Source organism: Triturus cristatus, chromosome 10 (assembly GCF_964204655.1).
Source record: "Triturus cristatus chromosome 10, aTriCri1.1, whole genome shotgun sequence".
Lineage (NCBI taxonomy): Eukaryota > Metazoa > Chordata > Amphibia > Caudata > Salamandridae > Triturus > Triturus cristatus.
The window spans coordinates 983,149,850-983,171,470 of NC_140593.1; the positions used below are offsets into that span (position 1 = coordinate 983,149,850).

The 21,621-nt window shown below is 45.5% G+C and overlaps 1 protein-coding gene across 8 annotated transcripts in view; it reads right to left on the minus strand.

Moving 5' to 3' along the window:
• Positions 1–21,621, minus strand: part of MAP2K3 (mitogen-activated protein kinase kinase 3) — a 315,923-nt gene that overhangs the window by 23,753 nt on the left and 270,549 nt on the right. For all 8 annotated transcript variants that reach the window (XM_085628897.1, XM_085628895.1, XM_085628901.1 and 5 more), the window contains 3 exons: positions 18,983–19,110; positions 17,930–18,007; positions 15,435–15,574 (listed from right to left, as the gene is read on the minus strand). In XM_085628897.1, the coding sequence (XP_085485023.1) occupies positions 15,435–15,574; positions 17,930–18,007; positions 18,983–19,110 (346 nt within the window). The remainder of the gene's footprint in view (positions 1–15,434; positions 15,575–17,929; positions 18,008–18,982; positions 19,111–21,621) is intronic.

Genomic DNA, 21,621 nt, shown 5'->3' on the forward strand with positions numbered 1-21,621 from the left:
CAGCAGAGAAATTTCCTAGCGATTTTCAGAGTGGCAGGTGTAATGGGGGAGGACTTAACTACAACAAGTTTAATAGTAAAGTACAGACAAGCAGCTCCCTCTGAAGTTACACAAGTACCCCGTCACACTCGCTGGGTCAATGATGCAGAGCATGCCAACCATCTGGAAATGTGATCCCACACATCCCTTCTAAAAGCTTGCCACAACACCCATCCAAATGCTGCTACCATCTTCCTTCCATTTGGATGAGGCTAGGCTCCTTGGGCCCATGGTTCCTTCATAAACTAAAAAGGATAATATTACTTACCCTGTAAGGACCTGTTCACGGCATGTAATGCTGTAGATTCACATGCTTATCATGCTTCCGTAAGCTACTGTTGCGTCCATGTGCGTGCAAGTTGTTTTTCTTTTAAGAAGGATTTCGAGTCACGAGGTAAAGTGACTCCTCCTCTCAGTGATAATGCACATGGGCATCGGCTCCATTGCTAGATTGTTTTCCCGCAGGCGGGTGAGAATGGAGTAAAAGTGTCAGTAAATAGATGTCCATGCAAGTAAGATAAAGTAAATGAACTGCAATGGCCACAGGTGTCCAGGGAGAAGGGTGAGCAGATGGGAGTCTACAGCACTACAAGCCATGAACAGATGCTTACAGGGAAAGTAACAATCTGTTTGAGACATGTGTGGCTGTAGATACACATGCTTGGCGTAGACTGTAAAGCATTCCCTCCTAAATAGAGACGGCTAACCTGTGGGTGTTGCAGTTGTTTGAAAGAGTTCGTAGCACTGCCCGACTTACACTGGCTTTTTGGGTGCGCTAAAACGTCCACATAATGTTTAGTGCAAGTGTGTGATATAGACCATGTAGCTGCTTTGCAAATATCAGCTATTGGAATATTGCCCAGGAAAGCCATGGAAGCTTGTATCTTACGAGTGAAGTCGGCCTTAGGTGGTGTGCGCAAAGTTATTTTAGCTTCGGCATAACATGTTTGAATGCATTTCATTATCCATCTAGAAATGCCTATCTTTGATATGGGCTTTCCTGTGTGAGGGGGGCAAAAAAGCAATGAAAAGCGGTTTAGTTTTACAAAACTGTTTAGTTCTATCAGCATAATCCATAACAGCTCTTCTGACATCCAGTGTATGAAGGGCCCTTTGTTCAACTGAATCTGGTTGTGAAAAGAAAGTATGTAGTTCAACTGATTAAGGCAGCGGTTCCCAATCTGTGAGCCACGGCACCTTGGTGCACCTGCAAAACTAGCCGCGGCACAATGCGTCAATATTCCTTGTGCACTTTCTTGCATTTTGTAAGCTTGCTTTCTGAAATATATTTTGTTAAACCATGAAGATGAAACTCCCTCTTAATACCGCTAGATGGCAGTGCGACATGCAAAATAACACATGAATTGCTCCTGCATACCAGATATTGCAGCAGTTGACACAAACTATAAACGATGAGGAAATATAAACGAACGCACAAAGGGAAGGCTATTTAAATCCTAGAACAAGTAACTGAGCTATTAACAGAGTTCATTGAAGTTAGGAGTGTATGCAACTGATGATGAAAGATCGTGTTATTCCTAATCATTTCCTTTTCATGAATGACTCTTGAGAATCATTAGCTAAAAGAAGGCTACGTGTGCAGTTGGGATCTCCGCTGCTTTGAGCATTAGTTTACAAGGTTGGATTGCATCCTGGTCTGTAGTTAAAAGTCATCCCAGCGTGACCATGTCCTCAGCAGGAGTCCACTTGAGCTTGCCCCCCTAGTGCTTCCTGACAACCTTCAAAAATTGTAGCAAATAAAAATGATTTGCCCGTTGCTTTGTCAGAGTTCCTGACATTTCGGCACGTGAGGGACACGCACATTTTGAATTATTCTTGCAAACAGTAACCCACACTTTAAGAAAGTGTGACCAGCAACAAGCAGCCCAGGTCATATATAGTGGGGCTTCCTACTCGTCCCACTTTTGCTTCCGTATGGAGATCCCTCAGTAGCACAATTCCCAACTACCCGGCCCTTACATAGAACTAAATCGACATGGAAAGAGTCACTCCAGTGGGGATTCGTGGAGGATGGTGCAATGGTACCTGCCTCTCAAGCTGTAGTTCAGATGAAGCGACATCAGGGTGCAGATCCTGTGGAGTCTCTAGTTTTAAGCTTGTAAGCCGTCTCGCTTGGGTTCTGACTCCAGTCCTGATCAGCGGCTACCTGCTGTGGACATGGAAAGAGTCACTCCAGTGGGGATTCACGGAGGATGGTGCAGTGGTACCTGCCTCTCAAGCTGTAGTTCAGATGAAGCGACATCAGGGTGCAGATCCTGTGGAGTCTCTAGTTTTAAGCTTGCAAGCGGTCTCGCTTGGGTTCTGACTCAAGTCCTGATCAGCGGCTACCTGCTGTGGACATGGAAAGAGTCACTCCAGTGGGGATTCATGGAGGATGGTGCAGTGGTACCTGCCTCTCAAGCTGTACTTCAGATGAAGCGACATCAGGGTGCAGATCCTGTGGAGTCTCTAGTTTTAAGCTTGCAAGCTGTCTCGCTTGGGTTCTGACTCCAGTCCTGATCAGCGGCTACCTGCTGTGGACATGGAAAGAGTCACTCCAGTGGGGATTCGTGGAGGATGGTGCAGTGGTACCTGCCTCTCAAGCTGTAGTTCAGATGAAGCGACATCAGGGTGCAGATCCTGTGGAGTCTCTAGTTTTAAGCTTGCAAGCTGTCTCGCTTGGGTTCTGACTCAAGTCCTGATCAGCGGCTACCTGCTGTGGACATGGAAAGAGTCACTCCAGTGGGGATTCATGGAGGGTGGTGCAGTGGTACCTGCCTCTCAGGCTGCAGTTCAGATGAAGCGACATCAGGGTGCAGATCCTGTGGAGTCTCTAGTTTTAAGCTTGTAAGCTGTCTCGCTTGGGTTCTGACTCCACTCCTGATCAGCGGCTACCTGCTGTGGACATGGTCGCAAAGACTGTCTTCAAGCTTGCAGCCACCACAGGTGAGTTTAAGACTACGTAAGCCATCAGTAGCCGGGAGCGCAGTTTTGGGATCGCGGTCTTGCTTCGTTATATTTCCATATGTTGCTTGTACGATTTGTTTTACTATCACCAACTTGTACAAAGATTGGGGCTTACACACTGTACAGATGCCTCTCTGTACTTCCACTGGTCCTACTCCAGCAATCTCCACCGCCATTCTTGAAACCTGGAAGTTGGTAGAAGTGTATGCTTTTTGATTGCACTCCAAAACTTTGCAATCAATTGTACTTCTCCTCGACCTTTAAAGTCTGTCCGTAAGGTTTTACTTTGTTGACAGGAGTCTTGTGTATTTCCTGTTTATATTAGCAATCTCAAAGCTTATGTAAACTGCATGACTGCAGCCTTAGTTCTTCCACTAAACACATAGCTCCTAGTCACTCTCTGTCTAGTTTAACCCTTAAGTGGATTTATAGATCCAGTCTGTCATGTTTTGCAATACCAACTCAATAGTTGCAGAGTTCTCAAATTGTAAGACACTTGAAAGTGAGAACTAATTGGCATACTTGACATCAACACAAGAAGTGATGAGAGAAATGATAAATGTATGTAGAACACCAAAACCTTACTAATGTGGACTAATGGCTAATAAGATTATTGGAGTAGCATTCTTTTATATCAAAAATGGCTCCTTAACTAAAATGATCTATAGGAGAGCATCCAATGCTAATGGCAAATTTCTAAAAACAAAAAAGTTTAAAAATTCTAATATGCAAACCGCAGTGCTGAAGAGTATTGTTTCTGACTTTATCAATTAAAGTTTTTTTTATTGAACAACTTACACTTTTGTTACATCTATGATTAGAATACCTTCGTCAGCTTCCTGACAATTATTTTCAGATAATAAAATGGAAGTACTCCAGAGGCCGGGCTCTCCCACCCGCCAAAAAATAGTAATATAATGGGGAGCCACGGCCAAATAGGTCAAGGGATCTCCGGGTTGAAACCACTGGATTAAGGTGAAAAGATGAAACCATCTGTGAGAAGTTGGCCTGATGTATGATGTCACTAGTTATAGTGTACACCTTATATCAGTCCAAATACCCTTATGGTGATTGGTTGTAAAGTCAACCTTATAGACCAGCTATCCTAGTGGTAGCATGGACAAGAGCAGTCTTAGGCTAAACTCTGAATGGCATGTGAAGCCAGCTGTGATACCATATATAATCCCTTGAATACCAAATGAAAGGACACCACAACAGATATATATAAAATAAAGTGTATTTATTCTAAGCAAACCCTCAGCACTCTTTATGAGAATAGAGGTAAGTACAACACAGTCTTATTTAAGCATACATTAAGTCACACAGGTAAGTAATACAGTTAGGCCCTAGGGGCCACGCAAACCATATACTAAGTAAGTGGTATAAGAACCACTGTCACGGAAATAGAATAGGCCTAGGCCTAGGGAATCGCTGGGGCTACACTACACTAGCGTTAGTTAGGAAGTGGGAGGCCCACGGGATTCGTGTGCAGAGTGGAAACACTCACGCGTAATGCGTAAAAGTCAATAGCAATAGTACAGTTTAGAAAACGGTAGATTTAGGACACTTCCGGAGTAGCTAGGAAGTTGAGACTTGAAAACTAGACACTAGGATAGTCACTATCCTGATGAGCACCGGAGTACCCAAGTTACCTAGCCCACAGGCTGCGGGTGCATAGGGGTGAAGATGCGTCGTTTTCGTCGTCAACTCCTATGGATGCCTGAAGAAAGATGCTGACAGGCAGTCAGTGAAGAGTGTTCGGTGGATCCCAAGGCTGGGATCAAGAAGAGAAGAAACCTGCAAGCAGAAGGGACAGAGTCAAGGTCACTAGCCAGTGACCACGTGGAACCAGGAAGGAACCAGGCGATGTCGTGAAGATTGCAGGTGAAGGTGAAGCTTGTCGCTGCAGCCAGGAGGACCAGGAAGCGTCGAGGACGACCAGGACCAGGAGGCGAGCTGTCCCACGAAGGCTCTTGCTGTCGGCGGCGTCGAAGTTGGACTAGGACTCACCAAGCCTTGGCAAGCGGAACCCACGAAGAACGAAGGACTTGCTTCTGGTGCAGACCAGGAAGGTCTGGGGTGCTTCTTCTTTGCAGAGAAGCGGGAGCCAGTCTGGAGGAGCCAAACCAGCGCAGAAGATTTCAGGGTGCGTCGTCACAGAGGCCACTAGCCAGCGGGCAAGCAACCGGACAGACGCGACAAGCAGGAAAATGCTGAAGGGCCCCACGCAGGACTCGTGGAGTGTGGGGGGCTGATCTTCGGTGCAGATGGTGCTTGGGGTTGGGGCTTCTCAATCCCCGGAGCACAACTTCGAGGGTACCTCAGAAGCTGCGCTGTAAGTTACTAGCCACTTTTTCCAGGTAGCCGGTCCCACGTCGCTCGTCGCCTCCACGGATCTCAGCTCTGCTGCAGATGTGGATGAGGGTCGGAGAAGTCTGGAAGTCAAGGCTCTGGTCGGGCTCTGCAGTCGGTTCCTCGTAGAACGGTCGCAAAGCAAAGGGTAGTCTCTTGATGGTGCCTGTTTGCACAGGGTAGCCACTCCTTGGCTACAAGGGAGATTCTTCAGTCTTCTTCTTTCATCGAATGTCAAAGGTCCAGAGTTTCTGTTCAGTTTTGCAGGTTCAGGATAATCTAATGTCTTGAGGCCCAACTCCCACTCTTATACTAATCTGGGGGGCTGGGATACCTGCTAGGTCACGCCTTATGGGTGGGACCTGGGAGGGGGTGGTTACACCCACTTCCCTTTGTCCAGTTTCGCGCCAGAGCTGGGGCTGGAGTGCCCCAGCGCCGGTTTGAACTGGACTATGCAAGGAACACCTTGTGTGCCCCAGGCATGTCTCATTCCTTTCAGCCCACCCTGCCCCAATACACTAAAGGCTGTCTGGGGAGGTGCTAGCACCTCCCCAAGCAGGAAACCTATTGTCCAGGCCTCCCTGGCTGGGATCACTCCCAGCTGCAGGAGGTCAGACTTGTGTCGTGGCAGCAGCATCCATTTTGTGATGCTGAGGCTTTGGTCAGAGGCTAACAGTTGAAGTATGATTTTAACATGTCTTTCCCTCTAGAAGGGGGGAATAATATTCTCATGTCCAGAAATGGCATGGGGGTATTATTCCACAGTGTTAGACACCTTACACGACATGTTTCGATAAAGCCAAACCATAGTTACCATAACCGTCTAAGATTATAAGGCACTTTAAGAGTATATGGTAGGCTATATCATAGAACAGCTATAAGGACAAGGTTCCGAAAGCTGCAGACAGGCTCAGCTCATGCTAGAGCACCATCTCACATGTTACCAAGCACTCTGCCTCCAGGATTGTCAAGGCCTGCCATAGGAGTGACTGATCGGTACACATGTGTCTATATGTAAGTTAGGTATAGGAATACTACACCTAAGCAAGGGGTGATTACACGACCTTGCCCCAGCTGAGTGATCAGCCAGTTGTGTCAAAATGGAAGGCCAGGCCAGGGGTGGCATAATACATGCTGCAGCCCCTGGTAGGCCTAGGGTACACCTATGCCCTGGGTACCTAGGGTACACTGTACAGGGGCCAATAAGGTGATCCTATCCAAATGGGTTATGCACCTAAAGTACATAGTATTAATTTAGAGAGAGAGCAGACAGCCTGAGACCCTGAATGGCAGGATCTCAGGCCAACTAAGTCGAAAAACCAGCTAGACACTAGGCAAAAAGTTGGGGGTAACCATAGTCAGATATCCACCTTCCTACACCATCTTTGGAAAAAAAAAATGGGTTTGTTCTCAGAACCACCCTATCTTTATGTAGGTCGAAGAAAGGTTCCTCCAAGGGTAAAGCCTGCAGCTCACTGAGATGCCTAAGTGAGGTAATTGCCACTACAAATGCAACCTTCCGAGATAAGAGTTAAAGGGAGCATTTGTGCAATGGTTCAAATGGTGGACTCATAAGTCTAGTACGTTCAATATTGAGACTCCATGTAGTTGCAGGAGGAACTCTAGGTGGTATTACTCTTGTAAGGCCTTCGATGACCTTAATAACTGGCACTTTGAACAGAGAAAGTTGTTGCCTATTTTGCAAGTAGGCAGCAATTGCAGCTAAACGTAGACGTATGGATGCAGAAGCAAGGCCAGAGGTCTGTAAATGAAGAAGGTAACAGACAATGTTTTGTACAGTTGTGTCAAGTGGATTAATGTTTTTGTTATGACAGTAGAAAACAAACAGTTTACATTTTGCTGAATAACACGCTTTAGTTGTTGGTCTGTGAGCTTCTATAAGAATGGTCATACATTCAGACGGAGGATTTTAATAACCAAATTCTATGACTTCAGTAGTCAAATTGCAAGGTTGTGTTTCTTTGGGATTGGGTGCTGTATTTCTCCATGGTTCTGAGCGAGAAGATCTAGGTGGCAAGGAAGCTTCTCGTGGGGAACTACTGATCGTTCCAGTAGTGTGGTGAACCATGGTTGGCGAGCCCAAACGATTGCTACCAGGACATGGGTGAGAGACATTTGCCTGAGCTTCCAAACCAAAGTAGAGGAGGGAGAGGTGGAAAAGCAAAGGCAAATATTCCTAAGCAGTTCACCCATAGAACATTGCCCTTGGACGGAGAGTGTGTGTAACCAGGAGGCGAAGTTTGGGCATGTTGCGTTTTCTGCGGTTGTGAAGCGGTCTATCTGTGGAAACCCCCACCTGTGAAAGTATGGGAGAAGGACTGGAGGGTGGAGTTCCCATTCGTGGACTTGTTTCCGCATCCTGCTGAGGTGGTCGGCAGGGCCGGACTGGCCGTAGCGGGCACCGGGAAATCCCCCGGTGTGCTGCAAGGGTGGGGACCGGTTTTGGGCCCCTGGGGGGCAGTTTTTGTTACAGGGCCATTTTTGCAGCATCAAAATCGGTTTCGCAAAATCGGCCCTGTAACAAAATCGGCCCATAAGCAGTGAGTGTGGCTGTCTACCAACACAAGATCCTGTTAAGTGACCCTGTGATTGCAACCACTGGCGTGCTAGATATTCTTGCATTCAACGCATGTGCAGCCGAGCATGTGGTACTATCGAAATGCAGGATGCCATCATGCCCAGGAATTCCATAACTGTTTTGATTGTTATGCTTTGATTGGGTTGGAATTTGTGCAACACCATTTGAATGTTTTGGATCCTGGTGAGATTGAGGTAGGCTAAACCTATGGCCCCTAAGCATGGTTGAACCTGTAATGGGGGAAGCATGACTTTGTTGTCTATAGGAGCATGTAGAGGCATCAGAAGATGTAGTCTTGGCGCCCTGCTTATATGTGGGGCGCAAAATGAGCCCTAAGTAGAGGAGCTTTGTAAAGTCCCCATTGATTTGGCTACCTCATTATCTTTTTTCATTTTTTCTAATGCTTGGTCCACCTGGGGACCAAACAGATGTTTCTTGTCAAATGGTACATTTAGTAAAGTCTGTTGTATCTCTGGTTTAAATCCAGACACGCAGCCATGCATGCCTACATGGTAATATGCTGATGTGTACGCCTCCGGAACCTGTGTCTGCTGAATCTAGGGCACATCTGATGGAATTATTAGAAACTAACTTCCTCAGTCTTTTTTTGTACTGCCCTTTAATATATATATAGGGTCACATGGTGCAGCTTTATATTTTTTTTATCTACCCTAGGTGTAATGATGCGTGCTCTAACAGGGTCTTTAAACAGATCCTCAGCATGTCGGCGCATGCTTTTTAGCATAGGGAAGTATTGAGTCACCCTATTGGTATTGGAGAGGTGTTCAAATAGGAAATCATCCTATAATAGTGTCTTTATGTAATGGGACCTGGTGCTAAGCAGCCACCCTAGCAATAAAGTCCTGGTAAGAAGCTTCATCAAGAGGTGATGGTCTGGCTGGGTAAAGGTCAGGGTCAGTATCCCCTGGAAGATCAACATCATAGTTGTCCCAGTGATCTGTAGGTTGAGAATGTGAATCATCCCCTCTATCATCATCTCCAAGAGGAGATTGTGGAGACCCCTGTGTGTGATGTCAACCTGTACCAGTGTATGACAGAGGTGGTGGTGGTGGAGGAAGTGGTTGCGGGGGTTAAGAAGATGGTATAGGAGGAAGCATAGGGCTGGTGGCTATGTTCTTTCTCTTCTTTTGAAGAGACTGTGGCATATCAATGACCTCTTCAAAATAAAGCTGGTGCTGAGATATTGGAGGCCGAGGCTACCAAGCGTTTGCTATTATTCGACCAGTTTGCGGCTGGATATGTATTGTCTTTTGCCTCGGATCGAGACACTCCTGCATTACCTGGAGCACGGATTCTGTAAGCAATTCTGTTGTGGAAATCACAGGTTTTGGAACCAACCTAGGTTTTTTCTTCGGTGCAGAAGTGGATTTTTCTTTTGGTGCCAAAGAACTTTTGCTGTTGTGTTTAGAACCTGTTTGTCGGACCATGGGGTGCTGGGAGCCAAAGAATGAGTTGAATGGCTTGAAACCAAAGCTGGTTGGGCCGAAGCAGAGTGTGGCAATTTCGGCTTGATTTTCAGGGTCAAGCATGAGGCATCCATATCAGATTGTTGGTGCCTTCCATGGCTTTTTGGCAGTGGAAGCCTGGAAGCCGCATATTCACTCTGTCCCAAGTGTTTGAGAATTTTATAGGGGCATGTGTAATCACGGTACATTGACATGGAGAAATGTCTTCGATCTGGAGACTTCCTTCCATCTATGAGTCGGATGAAGATTCTTGGCTGGAAAAGGCCTCTTCCTCAGCTGCAGAGGCTTCCAGGATTTCCTCCCCCAGTTCTTCAACATCTTGCTGCCCGAAGATGTCAGGTGTATCCTTGATCTCCCTGCACTACATTTCTCTGTGACATGCCAGACTGTCTCTCAATGTCTTTTCCGATGAGAAAGTTCCTTTGGAGGACTTAAGAATGATCAGATGAGAGGTACTGTCTTGCAGCATCCGATGCCAAAGGTTTCATGAACGATGGTCCACTCGTGAGCAGCACAGCAGTGACTCTTCCAACCAATGGATAAGCTTTTACAGTTCAATGTGGACTGGCGATTCGCTGAGAGTAAGAGAGTAAGTCCTAGAGTGGCCAAGTTAATTAACGGCTAAGGCAACAAACATTGCCAGCAGATTGTTTAGGGTGGTGTTGCCTGGGTTAAGAAAGGCAAATACAGCCTACCGGCACGACCGTATTCCCAGTACATTTCACTCTCACTTCAGAAGGGATTTGCTTTCTCCAAGATGGCTGGGCAGAGGCAGACCATGTGTTCAATGGATTCCTCACACAAGCCACAACCCCCGCATGTTGTTCTTTCCGAGGGCGGCTCCATCTGACAAGGTATTTTAAAAAAGGCCATTTCCCAGCCTGGGGTCCATAAATCTTGCCTTCTAGAATTTGGAGTAGGTCCAAGACAGGTAAGATGGCGGGGATAATGGCTGATAGGAGTTAATGACTGCCCAGGAATGCTTAAGCTTGACTAAAGTGGCCTCGTCAGAGTGGTTTGAACAGTGGCGTACACATTTCTTGAAGGCGTGTTGACTCTGGTTGGAAACCTAGAGCTCTCTCACATTCAGGAAACTTAAGACAGTCCTCGAGATACAGAGGATGCAGTTGCCTGGGGCCAGCAATTTTAATCTCATCCCACAGTAGCGCCTCCAAGTAGCCAACCCTGGCAGCCCTGAGTTTGTGGCACAGATTTAGAAAGCACCAGCACGGATGGCCTGCTAATTGTAGAGGCCCAGCTCCAGCCTGATCTGTGCGGCGGAAGAGGATCTGGGCAAGCATAAAACAAATTTGTATATACTGGTGACAAATTTATTCAGTAGTTTAGTCTTTTCCCAGCAGAATTTCACTACCATAGGACGATGGTATGATTTTTACCCTCATAACTTCCAGGAAAGGGAAACGACTTGGCCCACACAACATGTTTGATAGTTTTGACAGAGTTATCTGAAGGGCAAGGGCTTTTATTTCAACCTCCTTCTGTTGACGAGCAAGGGAGCCTCTTGTGTCAATGAGGACCCTCAGATACTTGCATGACTGGTCCTTCGTGATCTTATTACAATTTTATAACCAGCCAGCCCCCGATAGGATTTCCTTCCAAGCATTACAGCTTTAGTTTTGTATAGATTGACATCAAATATATTAATGAAGGTGAAGGAATGCAGCAGCTTTAAGAGACTCTGCAACCCTACTCTGGTCTAGCTGAACAGGGCTAGGCCATCAGTATAAAACAGACTGCTGATATGTTCCTCACCGATCTTTGGGTAGTGGCTGTTGATGGTGACAAGGGCTTTAGACAGATCAGAAATGAACAAGTTGACAAGGAGGGAGGCTAGCACGCACCCCTGCTTTACACTCCTCATAGTTCGGGTTTTCCTTGACAAGCAAGCTCCATCGTGCAATTTGATGCGGATCCAGGTGCTAGAGTGTAGCTGAATGATTGGCTCCAGGAGCTTACATGGAATGCCCCAAATCTTTAGTTTTGTCCAGAGGGCTCCCCTTAGAACTCAGTCAAACGCCACCTTGAAATCTACAAAGCAGCAATGCAAAAAGGTGTGAAAGGTGATTGCTTTATCCGATAGGATAGATATGGCAAACAAGTTAGATAAAGTACCAGATTTTGCAGTGAATCTCATTTGATTCATTGGGATGAGCCCCCTTGTCTCCACCCATTGCTGCAGATCCTTCATCAGTAGACTAGTAAAGAATTTTGCTTTGTTGTCCAGACGTGCAATCAGTCTGCAATTGCTAAGATCCGATTTAGATTGCCCTTTATAGATGGGTTGAGTAAAAGCTTGCCTGCCCAGAAAGGAATGACCTGCTTGAAGAGGGCCTGGGGAAGGCAGTTGGGCCAAGGGACCTTATCTGTTCTCACCTTTGGCATAACCTGTTGCAGCTGACTGAGCAGAGATGGGGAGGCTGCATGGTAAAGGGCCAGGCAGTGGCATTCTTGGGGAGTGGCAGGAGTGATAGTTTGTTTAGCAAACGGAGTCATCACTTGACGTGAAGTGCCTTTAGAAGAAAGATGGCCATCCCGAATCAGTGATGTTCACACAGCCGGTCCTTCCAGACCCATTCACCTGCCTGTTTTCCAGGGCCCAGAAGTTCCTAGAGTTGTTTTTCTTTGTCTCACATAGTAGAATCGTCCAGAGTGGTTTAAGCGACTAGACTTCTCTGCCTGAACAGCTTGCTAATAGTTTTTCCGCGCCTGCTTGAATGCTAGGATTGCTAGTTGTTTCCAGGGTTCTTACAAGCACTTCTCATGGTGCTATTACGGGCTTTCTTTAGATGCTGGATCGTTGTATTAAGGAGAAATGAATTAGTAAGAGTATGCAAGCATGCGACTGGGAGAGGTTTATAGCTGGAAGTGAAAATTTTGCAAGGAGCAGAGTGATGAGGTGAGGTTTGTCCACTACGGTGGATCTTACACATTCAGTCATGATTTTACCGATGAGGTCTTCTCTCCATTTGAGACGCCTGAGGTTATCAGTGTAGATTCCCTTGCCCGTGGCACAGGCTGAGGTTTGCCAAGACAGATTGAAGTTTAGTTTTGTTATCTGGGAATGGTGGTCACTCTCTGTGCGCAGAGCGATGAAGTAACTTTCAACTAAGCAGAACATTTCCACATTGCATATGGAGTCGTTAATGTAAGAATGAGTTTTCCCATCAGTTCTTAACCAACTGGGTGGGGGGTGGGGTTCTTGGGAGAAGCAGCCATTCAGTACTTTTAGGCTCACACTGCTAAGCTACAGGACCAGGAGTTCCCCCAGCGAGCTTCGTGGGCAGCCTTTTGGCCTGGTTTGTCTGGCAATATTCCAGATGCCCTCAGGAAAAATCTCAATATTATCCTCAATATAGTCTTGAAAGAGGTTTGTGTTAAAGCCATCTGTTAACATGCAGTCAAGCTAGGGGCTGCTCCATGGCCAGATCACACAGGGCTGATATTAACTGGGTAAATCTTTGCCTTTTCTGTCTTGTGCTTGGATTCATGTAAATGTTAATCAGCGAAAGAGAGCGCTGTGGTCTCCAATTACGGATTTTTAGTCCTTGTAGACAGTTCTCCTGGAATATTATCAGTTCAACTTTCACCTGTAGTTTTGCAGAGATATATGGTAACAGACCGCCCCTTTAATCTGCCAAACTTGTGCTCTCTGGAAGCCAGTTTGCTGTACTCGATATAGCAAGTGATAGGGTGACTTGGCACAGACCATGTTTCCTGTAAGGCGATGATTTTAAAGCCAGTTAGAAAGGCTATAAGATCGAGGAACCAAAGTTTCTACAAAAGGCCGTTAATATTCGAAGATCACAAGGATAGAGATGATGGCTCCGAACATGGGGGTGCTGAAGCCTTAATTTAATCCGAGTGCCTGAAAGACAGGGCTGACGGCAGCCAGTTCCAGTCACTCTTTGAGAGGCAGTTTGTTGTGTTTCTTTGATCATTGGAGGATGTGATGGTGCGGCCCATGGCATTTTTTTTTTAGAATGGAGTATGGCTCTTTCCTGGGCACCCCCAGGAAGGTCCGAGGTTTTACCAGATCCACAGGGTAGCTGAATGTTTTAGGGAGAAGGATCTTGATGCCAAATGCGTTGCAAGCCTCGGTTCTGGATACAACAGACTACGGCAGTGGGCCAACGAGGCGAAGGTTGCCAGCGTGGGTTGTGAAGTTTGGGAGCCCCTGGGGCCAGGAATTAGACTGAAAGATGTTGTGTGACTCCAGACTGCTGAACTCAGGGATAACCTTAAAATGTTTCCCCTTTTTAGAATATCATGAGGACCTTGCATGTGGCACTCTAGGATGAACAGCAGTTTATCACTTGAGAGTTGCAGGGCTGATTGTTTCACTTAACAGTCTTTTGGAAGGGCTCTGTGCGGCCTGTACAGAGGGTGGCACAAAGGGTACTCCCTGGGTGTCTTCCTCCTGCAGGCGGGGCAATAGAGGTTCGATGATATGAGCAGTTTCCAGCAGCGGGTTCAGAGCTCTCCAGGTCCTTACGAACATGACTCGAGTGGTTTTGCCGTTGACCTGGGCGGGGGGCCTAAGCGGTTCAGCCGGACGTCTAGGTCTGGAATCGCCCCCGGCACCCCTGCGCCTCCCTGGTATGCCCTTGATGTGAAATCCTCAGAGCGTGAGCCAATTTGGATTGCAGGTCGAGTTGACCCGTTGCCGGGGATACTTAGCGAAAGATTTTAGCAAAGAGTCTCTGGACTATCAATTTGAGACGATGATGTGGTGCGTGATGAGCGGTTGGGCCCGCTTTCTTCTTTGTTGGGCATAGGGGTCCTTACTACATTTTTGGTGAACATCAAGAACAAATTATGTGTAGCATAAGAAACGTTACTGCTGATTTTATTTTGCTGCTTCTGGTGGCGCTACTTATTCCTCTTGCAACGCATGGGATGATTTGCGTTTAAATCTAGTATTCCAAGAGTGAGCTGAGACTCCAGGGTAGAGGTGGCTGCCGAGGTGGGCAAATGTGGTAAGCCTGCCTTCTCAAGACTCACTTATTGTCAGAATATGAGCCTTTGCAGGAGGGAGATCAAGATTTTCACAGGCACAAAAACTATTTGCATTCATCTGCCCTGTGGGGCTAATTGACGGCTGAGGGCATGCGTGCTCAGGGCTGGAGTCAATTTACCCGATGTGCACATCAGTGGGTAGTATGTTGGGGGCTTCAGAGGCTTGGAGGGGGGGTACTAAATACTGGTGTTTGATATTGTCCTGAGCCAGCTGTAAGCCCTTTAATCTGCTTTAAAATGGCATTGAGGAAGGTTGGAAGTGAAGACAGGTTTTCTAGGATAGGGAAGCAACAGCAAATGGAGTGGGCGAGGTTGGCAGTGGATTGCGCTCCAAGATGAACTTCTTTAAATTGTCAAACTTGCTGTCAATCCCTGCTGCTGCATTCTAATTGTGCTCCACTTGAATAGTTTTGGGGGTTATTATAAGGCTTTGCTGCAGACTTCAGTTCCGAGTGTTTCATGTGCATAGTGAATCCAAGCAGCTGCCCTCATTGTAAGATGGTACTGGTTGCCTATGTTGAGCAGTCAGCTCTAGCCAGGGAGGGTCATAAAGGACACCGATTTGTAATGTATTGGAGAGGTTTTGAAAGGCACCGTACCAGCATGTGCCCCAAAGGAAAGACCTCTGTAAGGGAATCACTATTGCTTCGCACAACATTTCTTTCCCAGAATGCACCCCTGGAAGATATGATGCCACCAAGAAAAATAAAACATTTCTTCTGATTAGGCATATGGTTGTCAATGATCGAGATGGACAATCTCTCAGAACCCAGAATTCAAATTTTCATACATTGTAAATGCTTCAGAGATTTGGTACCAAAACAAAAGTAAATATAGCATGTCACTTTTAAACAAAACCAGCCTGCACGACCTAGAACGGTCCTCATCTATATAGGTGTTAATCATCATCTGCTGGTAGAGAGAGATGAACCCAGCTATGGAGAGAGACTCACCAGTGTGCTGTGAAGTCCACAAACTCTTTGGAGAATCGGTCTGCAGGGAGTTGTGGGGATGGCTCCTCCACCACCTGCTTCAGCTGCTGGAAAGGAGTACCCCAGGACTCGTATGGAAACCGCAGGATGGCCATCTCAATCTGCCCGAAAAGACACAAGAAACTGTTAGTTCCCTTGCACAGATGAGACTACTAAAAAATGACCACAAACTCATAGACCCTCTTTTATCAAGCCAGCATCCACGCATAACTCCCCTCTTGCAAACTTTTCTTTGATTTCAGGGATAGGCAAATCCAACATCCTATTGGGGTTCTGCTTACAACATATTATAGGTCGGTTCTCTAAACCAATAGTGCTGCCTGAATCTACATTCAACTTCCCCAACAACTGTTTCCATCAAAATGCACACATGCTTCTTCGCCCAGTCACCAAGGCTGTACTGCCGCTTTAGGAACTTTAATGAAGGTGCACATTAATCATGTTTGTAAGCGCCAATATTTTGCTTCCTGAAATGAGAAATCAACAAGCATTTCTCAGAGCTACCAGGCTTTTGGGTTCTCCCGCCCCTAGAGATTAGTATTACTAGTTATCGGTTATCTCAACAACACCAAGATTACAGCCCCAGTCCTGGAATTCCAATGCAGGGGTCAATGAATTCTGATAGTTGTACGTTTGTATCAGTTTCTTTACACCTGCTGACACACCTAGACACAATGATTTATAAAAACAAAAAGGGCAGAACAGGCATTGTGTATTATGGAGTCATGTTATCACCCTACTGGAGATCTGATGTTCTAAGGTACAGTAATAGCACAGTGCTCCGTTCAGTAATTTTGTTTCTAATAAACATGGTGTGGATCAGCTTTGAACAGTATTTTGTAAGCATACAATACGGTATCAAGCCACCAAGAAGTCTCCGTCAAATAGCGGGATAGAAGGAGAGCATAAGTCACAGCATAAGAGTGCAGAACTAGGACCAGGAAGTGTAGAGCCAAGCATGGGAGGGCAGAGTTGAGCAGGGTAACCCAGCAGGGTCAGGGACCTCAGTGGAGCACAGGGACCAGAACCTGTCTCAGCATGGGGCATAGGGCCGAGCCTGAGAATGTAAGGCCACAAGCCTAGGAAGGTTGGTCCTAAACCTGAGAGCTTGCAGTAGAGACACAAAAAATACTGGAGAAGAGCCTGAGACAGGGGAAATAAAGTGTGCATGAGTTGAGCCAGAGAAGGGCAAGGCATGAAAGGCAAGCAGAGCAGACCTTGCAATGGCTTCTCCCAGTATGTGCGTCTGAAACTTCACATGCAAAGCATGGGGATAGATCCAGCGGTAGTACACCAAGTCCTGAATATAGGGTAAGTTGACAGTCTGCTTATTTAAATCTATTCTACTAAGGTACGACAAAATAGAGGACCGATCAATTCTCTGTTCTTGGCGCTTGCAATCAGGGCTGTGTTCATGTGGTGGTGTTGTGGTATTGATATTGGGCGTTTCACTTCCCTGTTGCTCCAGGCTGGGTGACTCATCTACACTGCCAGTTTCTTGGTAGACTAGCCTGCAGAGTTTTTGCCATACCCCTGAAATGGGGGCCGGAGTCTGCATGCTCCTCGCGCCGAGTGAGCTTTGACCAGCCGGGGAGAGATGAATACCGGACAGCTGGAGGTTGAGGCGGGCGGCATTCCCCGATACTACCCGAGACTGGTGTGGCTGATGGAACTTTGACTATGCACTCTGGCAGAAACCTTTTATGTTATACTGACTGCGGTGCCCGAGCATCATGACCGATGCCTGGTGGAGCTGTTTTGGCAGCTATAGAGGAGATTAACTTTGGTTTCACCCCCTTAGCCGTCACCTACCCAGCCGGACATTGGACATTGTTTTTCTTCGTCTCTCCGCTGTTTCCTTTCCCTCCCCTGCCTTCTTCCTCTGTGATCCTGTGGATGACTCCCCTTCCAGCCCTACATAACCTGGTTTGTTTTTCTCCTACCCCCCCTGTCGCGAACCCTCACCCTCCACCCTACCGCATGCTCCAGATAACCCATATATGTTTTTTATTTTATGCGATGGTAACGAATGTAACTTTGATCAACGTGTTCTTATGTCAAGCGCTCTGATATCTACGGGTCTAGCCAGCGCTATATAAAACGTTTCAAATAAATAAATAGAGGACCAATCAATTTTGTAAACAAAACATGTAAAACTCAAGGATGCCTCAATTATTGACTCTTCTGAGCTAACGGACACGATAAAAATTGAAATCACGAGACACAAAAATATGCAACTTGTCAATTAAGTACTTTGGGATCTTTACTATGAGAGAACATCGCCATCAGAGAACCAGTATTACTTTTAAATCCTGATCATTCTATAGGGCTACAAGAATCTCAACTTCATTGCAACCTACAGCCTCCAGAGAGGAGGCTTTCCCAAGTAGGCCTGGTCCCTGGCCCCAGTGCCAATTTGCTGCAGCGCGTACGTGTCCCTAACACAGGTTTCATACCATGGTGATGCCGAGGCTCCAGACATCTGACTTCACATTGTAGCCTTTCTGGTTCAGCTCTGGATTTATTCTTTCGGGCTGCAACATGACCAAAGAGAAAGATGTTTGAATCAAGTGGTACACCGCAGCCAGCCCCACCCCACTGAAGATCTAAAAAGTGCAGAAGAATATTCACATACAGTGCTTACGACTGCACTAAGGCAATGCATACAGTGAGCTAACTGGATGTGGAATTTGTGAGTTTCACAGGGGAGAAAATCGAAACAGGGAATGGTAAACAAATACATAAATTATCAAAAGTGATCATCTTTGGTTGGACCAGGATCAGGTACAATGTTAACCCCACGTTTCCAAGGGAACCGCAACCCAATGCAATAGATCACATATTAAGCAAAGCCGTCTTCTTGAGGGCAGACTATTTCTAGAATACAATGAAGCACTTCAGCACAACCTTGAAATTGATAGGAATATTATAGCAGGAAAAAGGTCCCTCTTCTCCCACACATTCATGTGAACCACGAATTAAGGGTCAGTGCCTAGCAGCTCAAAACACCAGCAACATATATAAAAGCTCTACGGGTAACAAATCTGATGTATCAAGTAAAACATTACAGGTGAAGAAGACGGATATTATTGAACTACTTTTTTGCCTGTTGACATCCTCCTTCCCTCCACAAATAATTAAAATAAAAGATTTTTCTTAGCTGCCGTTACTATAAACATTGCCTTATTTGTATATTGCACTAAGCACTGCATTCCTCAACCCTCAACCCTCCTTCCTCTAAATCCTCTCCCCATAATAAAAACCCCTTTTATTTCCTATGACTCGAATGGATTCTAGAATTGAAATGGATAGACCTCCAAAGCTGCTAAAATTGAGAAAATTAGATTATGACCTCAGCAGCTATGAAATGTAACCAACAAGATGGTTTTCCTAAAGCCTTTAACCTAAATTCTTAAAAGCTGGACACATTGGTCTTATTCCCCTCGCACCGAAAACCCCTCAATATTCAGTACCCCAGAAACTGAGCTAGCCATGAAGAGCATACTCACCGCCATGTAGGGTTTACAGCCAGCATCCAACGTCTTGGCCACAGAATCCACCAAATAGCCACTGATGCCGAAGTCGCACATCTTCACATGGCCCTCCTTGTTAATGAGTACATTGGAGGGTTTCACATCTAAACAGTAGTAGAACACACACTCTTGGTATAAAAATACAATACTGCCTACTAATACCATGAGCCCTTATACCAACACGGAGGACAGCTCTTCCAAGCTAACATGTGGTGGCCTGAGAGCGATAAATGACAAAGCATAAATAGTACAAAAATCACACAGAACATGCACAGACAGTGTGCTAAAACAGAGTCTATGTTATAAAGGAGGTTTACCAAAACAATGTTCAAATACACCAAGGTCGTTTATGAACATCGTTCGACAGGGGAAAAATAAAGCGAGCCTGCATATAAAAACACACAAACATACAAAGCCTGAGTAACCAGAAAAAGGTAAAGAATATAGACACCACACCCCACACGTGTACACATCCAAGCGCAGGTTTACACAAACCAAGTCCGTTACGCACACGTGATGCACAACCACACTGATGTTTCTAAACACAGACAGTTGAGCACAAACACATAAAAGTGCACAATGGTGTGCACAATCAATGGTGAACACAAACATGCAACAGTGTACACACACACACTATGAGACCGTTTACAACTACATCAATGAAATAGGTTTAATGAAAGTGTATTAACTGCCTGAGGTTTTAGGCACTGCAGCAACTGGCAGGAGTATGTGGGACTGTTTTGGGATTTACTCAGCAAATACGTATAATGTTTGCTGACGGTATGAACTATATGTGTTTAAGCAGCAGCAAGACGCTTAGAGACAAATAGCTAAAGCTATGCTTGAAACAACCACTAATTAAAAATAATATTAGCTTATGGCCCCAGAGAACATCTGAGATAAGCGACTAAATTCAAATTACTGAAACCGCGCAGCACCTAGTGCTAATTGTGGAATAAGACTGTCTGCGTGTCAAATGGGTGGGCTAGAAGGGGATTTATTTTTCATGCACACCGCCTTCCATTATTAAGGAAGTGCATTTAAAAAGCAAAACATCTAATTATATCTTGCTAGCTGGAGCAGAATATATATGCACATATTTGTCTCATTTATTAATAAACTAAAACCTATGTGTGTGTGTGTGTGTGTGTGTGTGTGTGTATATATATATAGATAGATAGATAGATAGAAAGATAGATAGTTCCCCACTTCTCTTCAGAGGCTTTGGCAATCAAATCTTTTAAATGCTCCAATGCATGCCCTGGATGTACGTTAGCTAACACTCACACACACACACACACACACACACACACACACACACTCTCTCACACACACACACCTTAGTTTTCACCAAGCACGAGCCACACCAATCCAAATTCGTGAAGATATTTTTATTTTTCCAGGTATATATGTATCTTTTTTGCCTTTTTGCGCAGCTGCTCCCCTGTTTTTCCTGCCGTGGTGACTATTTTCACAGGGGCCCTCTTTTGTTGGGTCTTGCGTGCCAAATGATGCCTTGCAGTTGTTTTCCTGCCGCTTGCCAGTGTACAAGGAATGAAAATTCTGAAACGCGTTTGGCTTTACATGAGGGGCCAATGATGGAACTGTCATTCTGCTGCAGTCTGCAATAAAGAGGTGATTCTACTCTCCGTGTGGGCTCCTTCTTAAAGGAAACTTTTACGTTGGATATATATATATACATATATATATATATATATATATACATACATACTTCCTTTTAGAGTTTGGTCTGGATGTACCCCTTGCATTTTTCGCTGGCCTATTTGATTTAGCGCCCTGAAGAAGGTGTGACCAGGATTGAGGGTGGTCACCGAAACCCGTGTCGGCTGGAAACGAAACATATTGGTTATATTTGTCTGATGATCTATACAACTGGATTATTGTGATAATCTAGAAATGCGATAAATATATATGTAATTATTGAGGTACGAATAACTTTCTCTCCTTGTTATACCTTCAGAGTTCTGAGTTTGTCAACATATCTCGGTTTGAGATACTGGGCGTCCTGATGTCAACTATGTACATATATTTATGGTTATTCACATTTATTGGAATAGTATTGTAATTATAATAAATATCATTTTTTGATGAAAAATGGTGGTATGATCTGATGATCATCGTTGATGCTTTCTAATTATTGTGAAATATATATACACACACACACACACTCATACATATCAAAGCTCCAAAGTACCCAACGTACAAGGAGCACTCGAGCAGCATCAGGCTCATGAAGAGCCTTTATGGTATACAATTAGCCAGCACAACAATAACTTTAAGCAGTTCAATTAACCATGGATGCCTGACGCGTTTCAAAGTGTCCCCACTTCTCTTCAGAGGCTTTGGCAATCGAATCTTTTAAATGCTCCAATGCATGCCCTGGATGTACGTTGGCTAACGCTCACACACACACGCTCACACACACACACACACTCACACACACACACCTTAGTTTTCACCAAGCACGAGCCACACCAATCCAAATTCGTGAAGATATTTTTATTTTTCCAGGTATATATGTATCTTTTTTGCCTTTTTGCGCAGCTGCTCCCCTGTTTTTCCTGCCGTGGTGACTATTTTCACAGGGGCCCTCT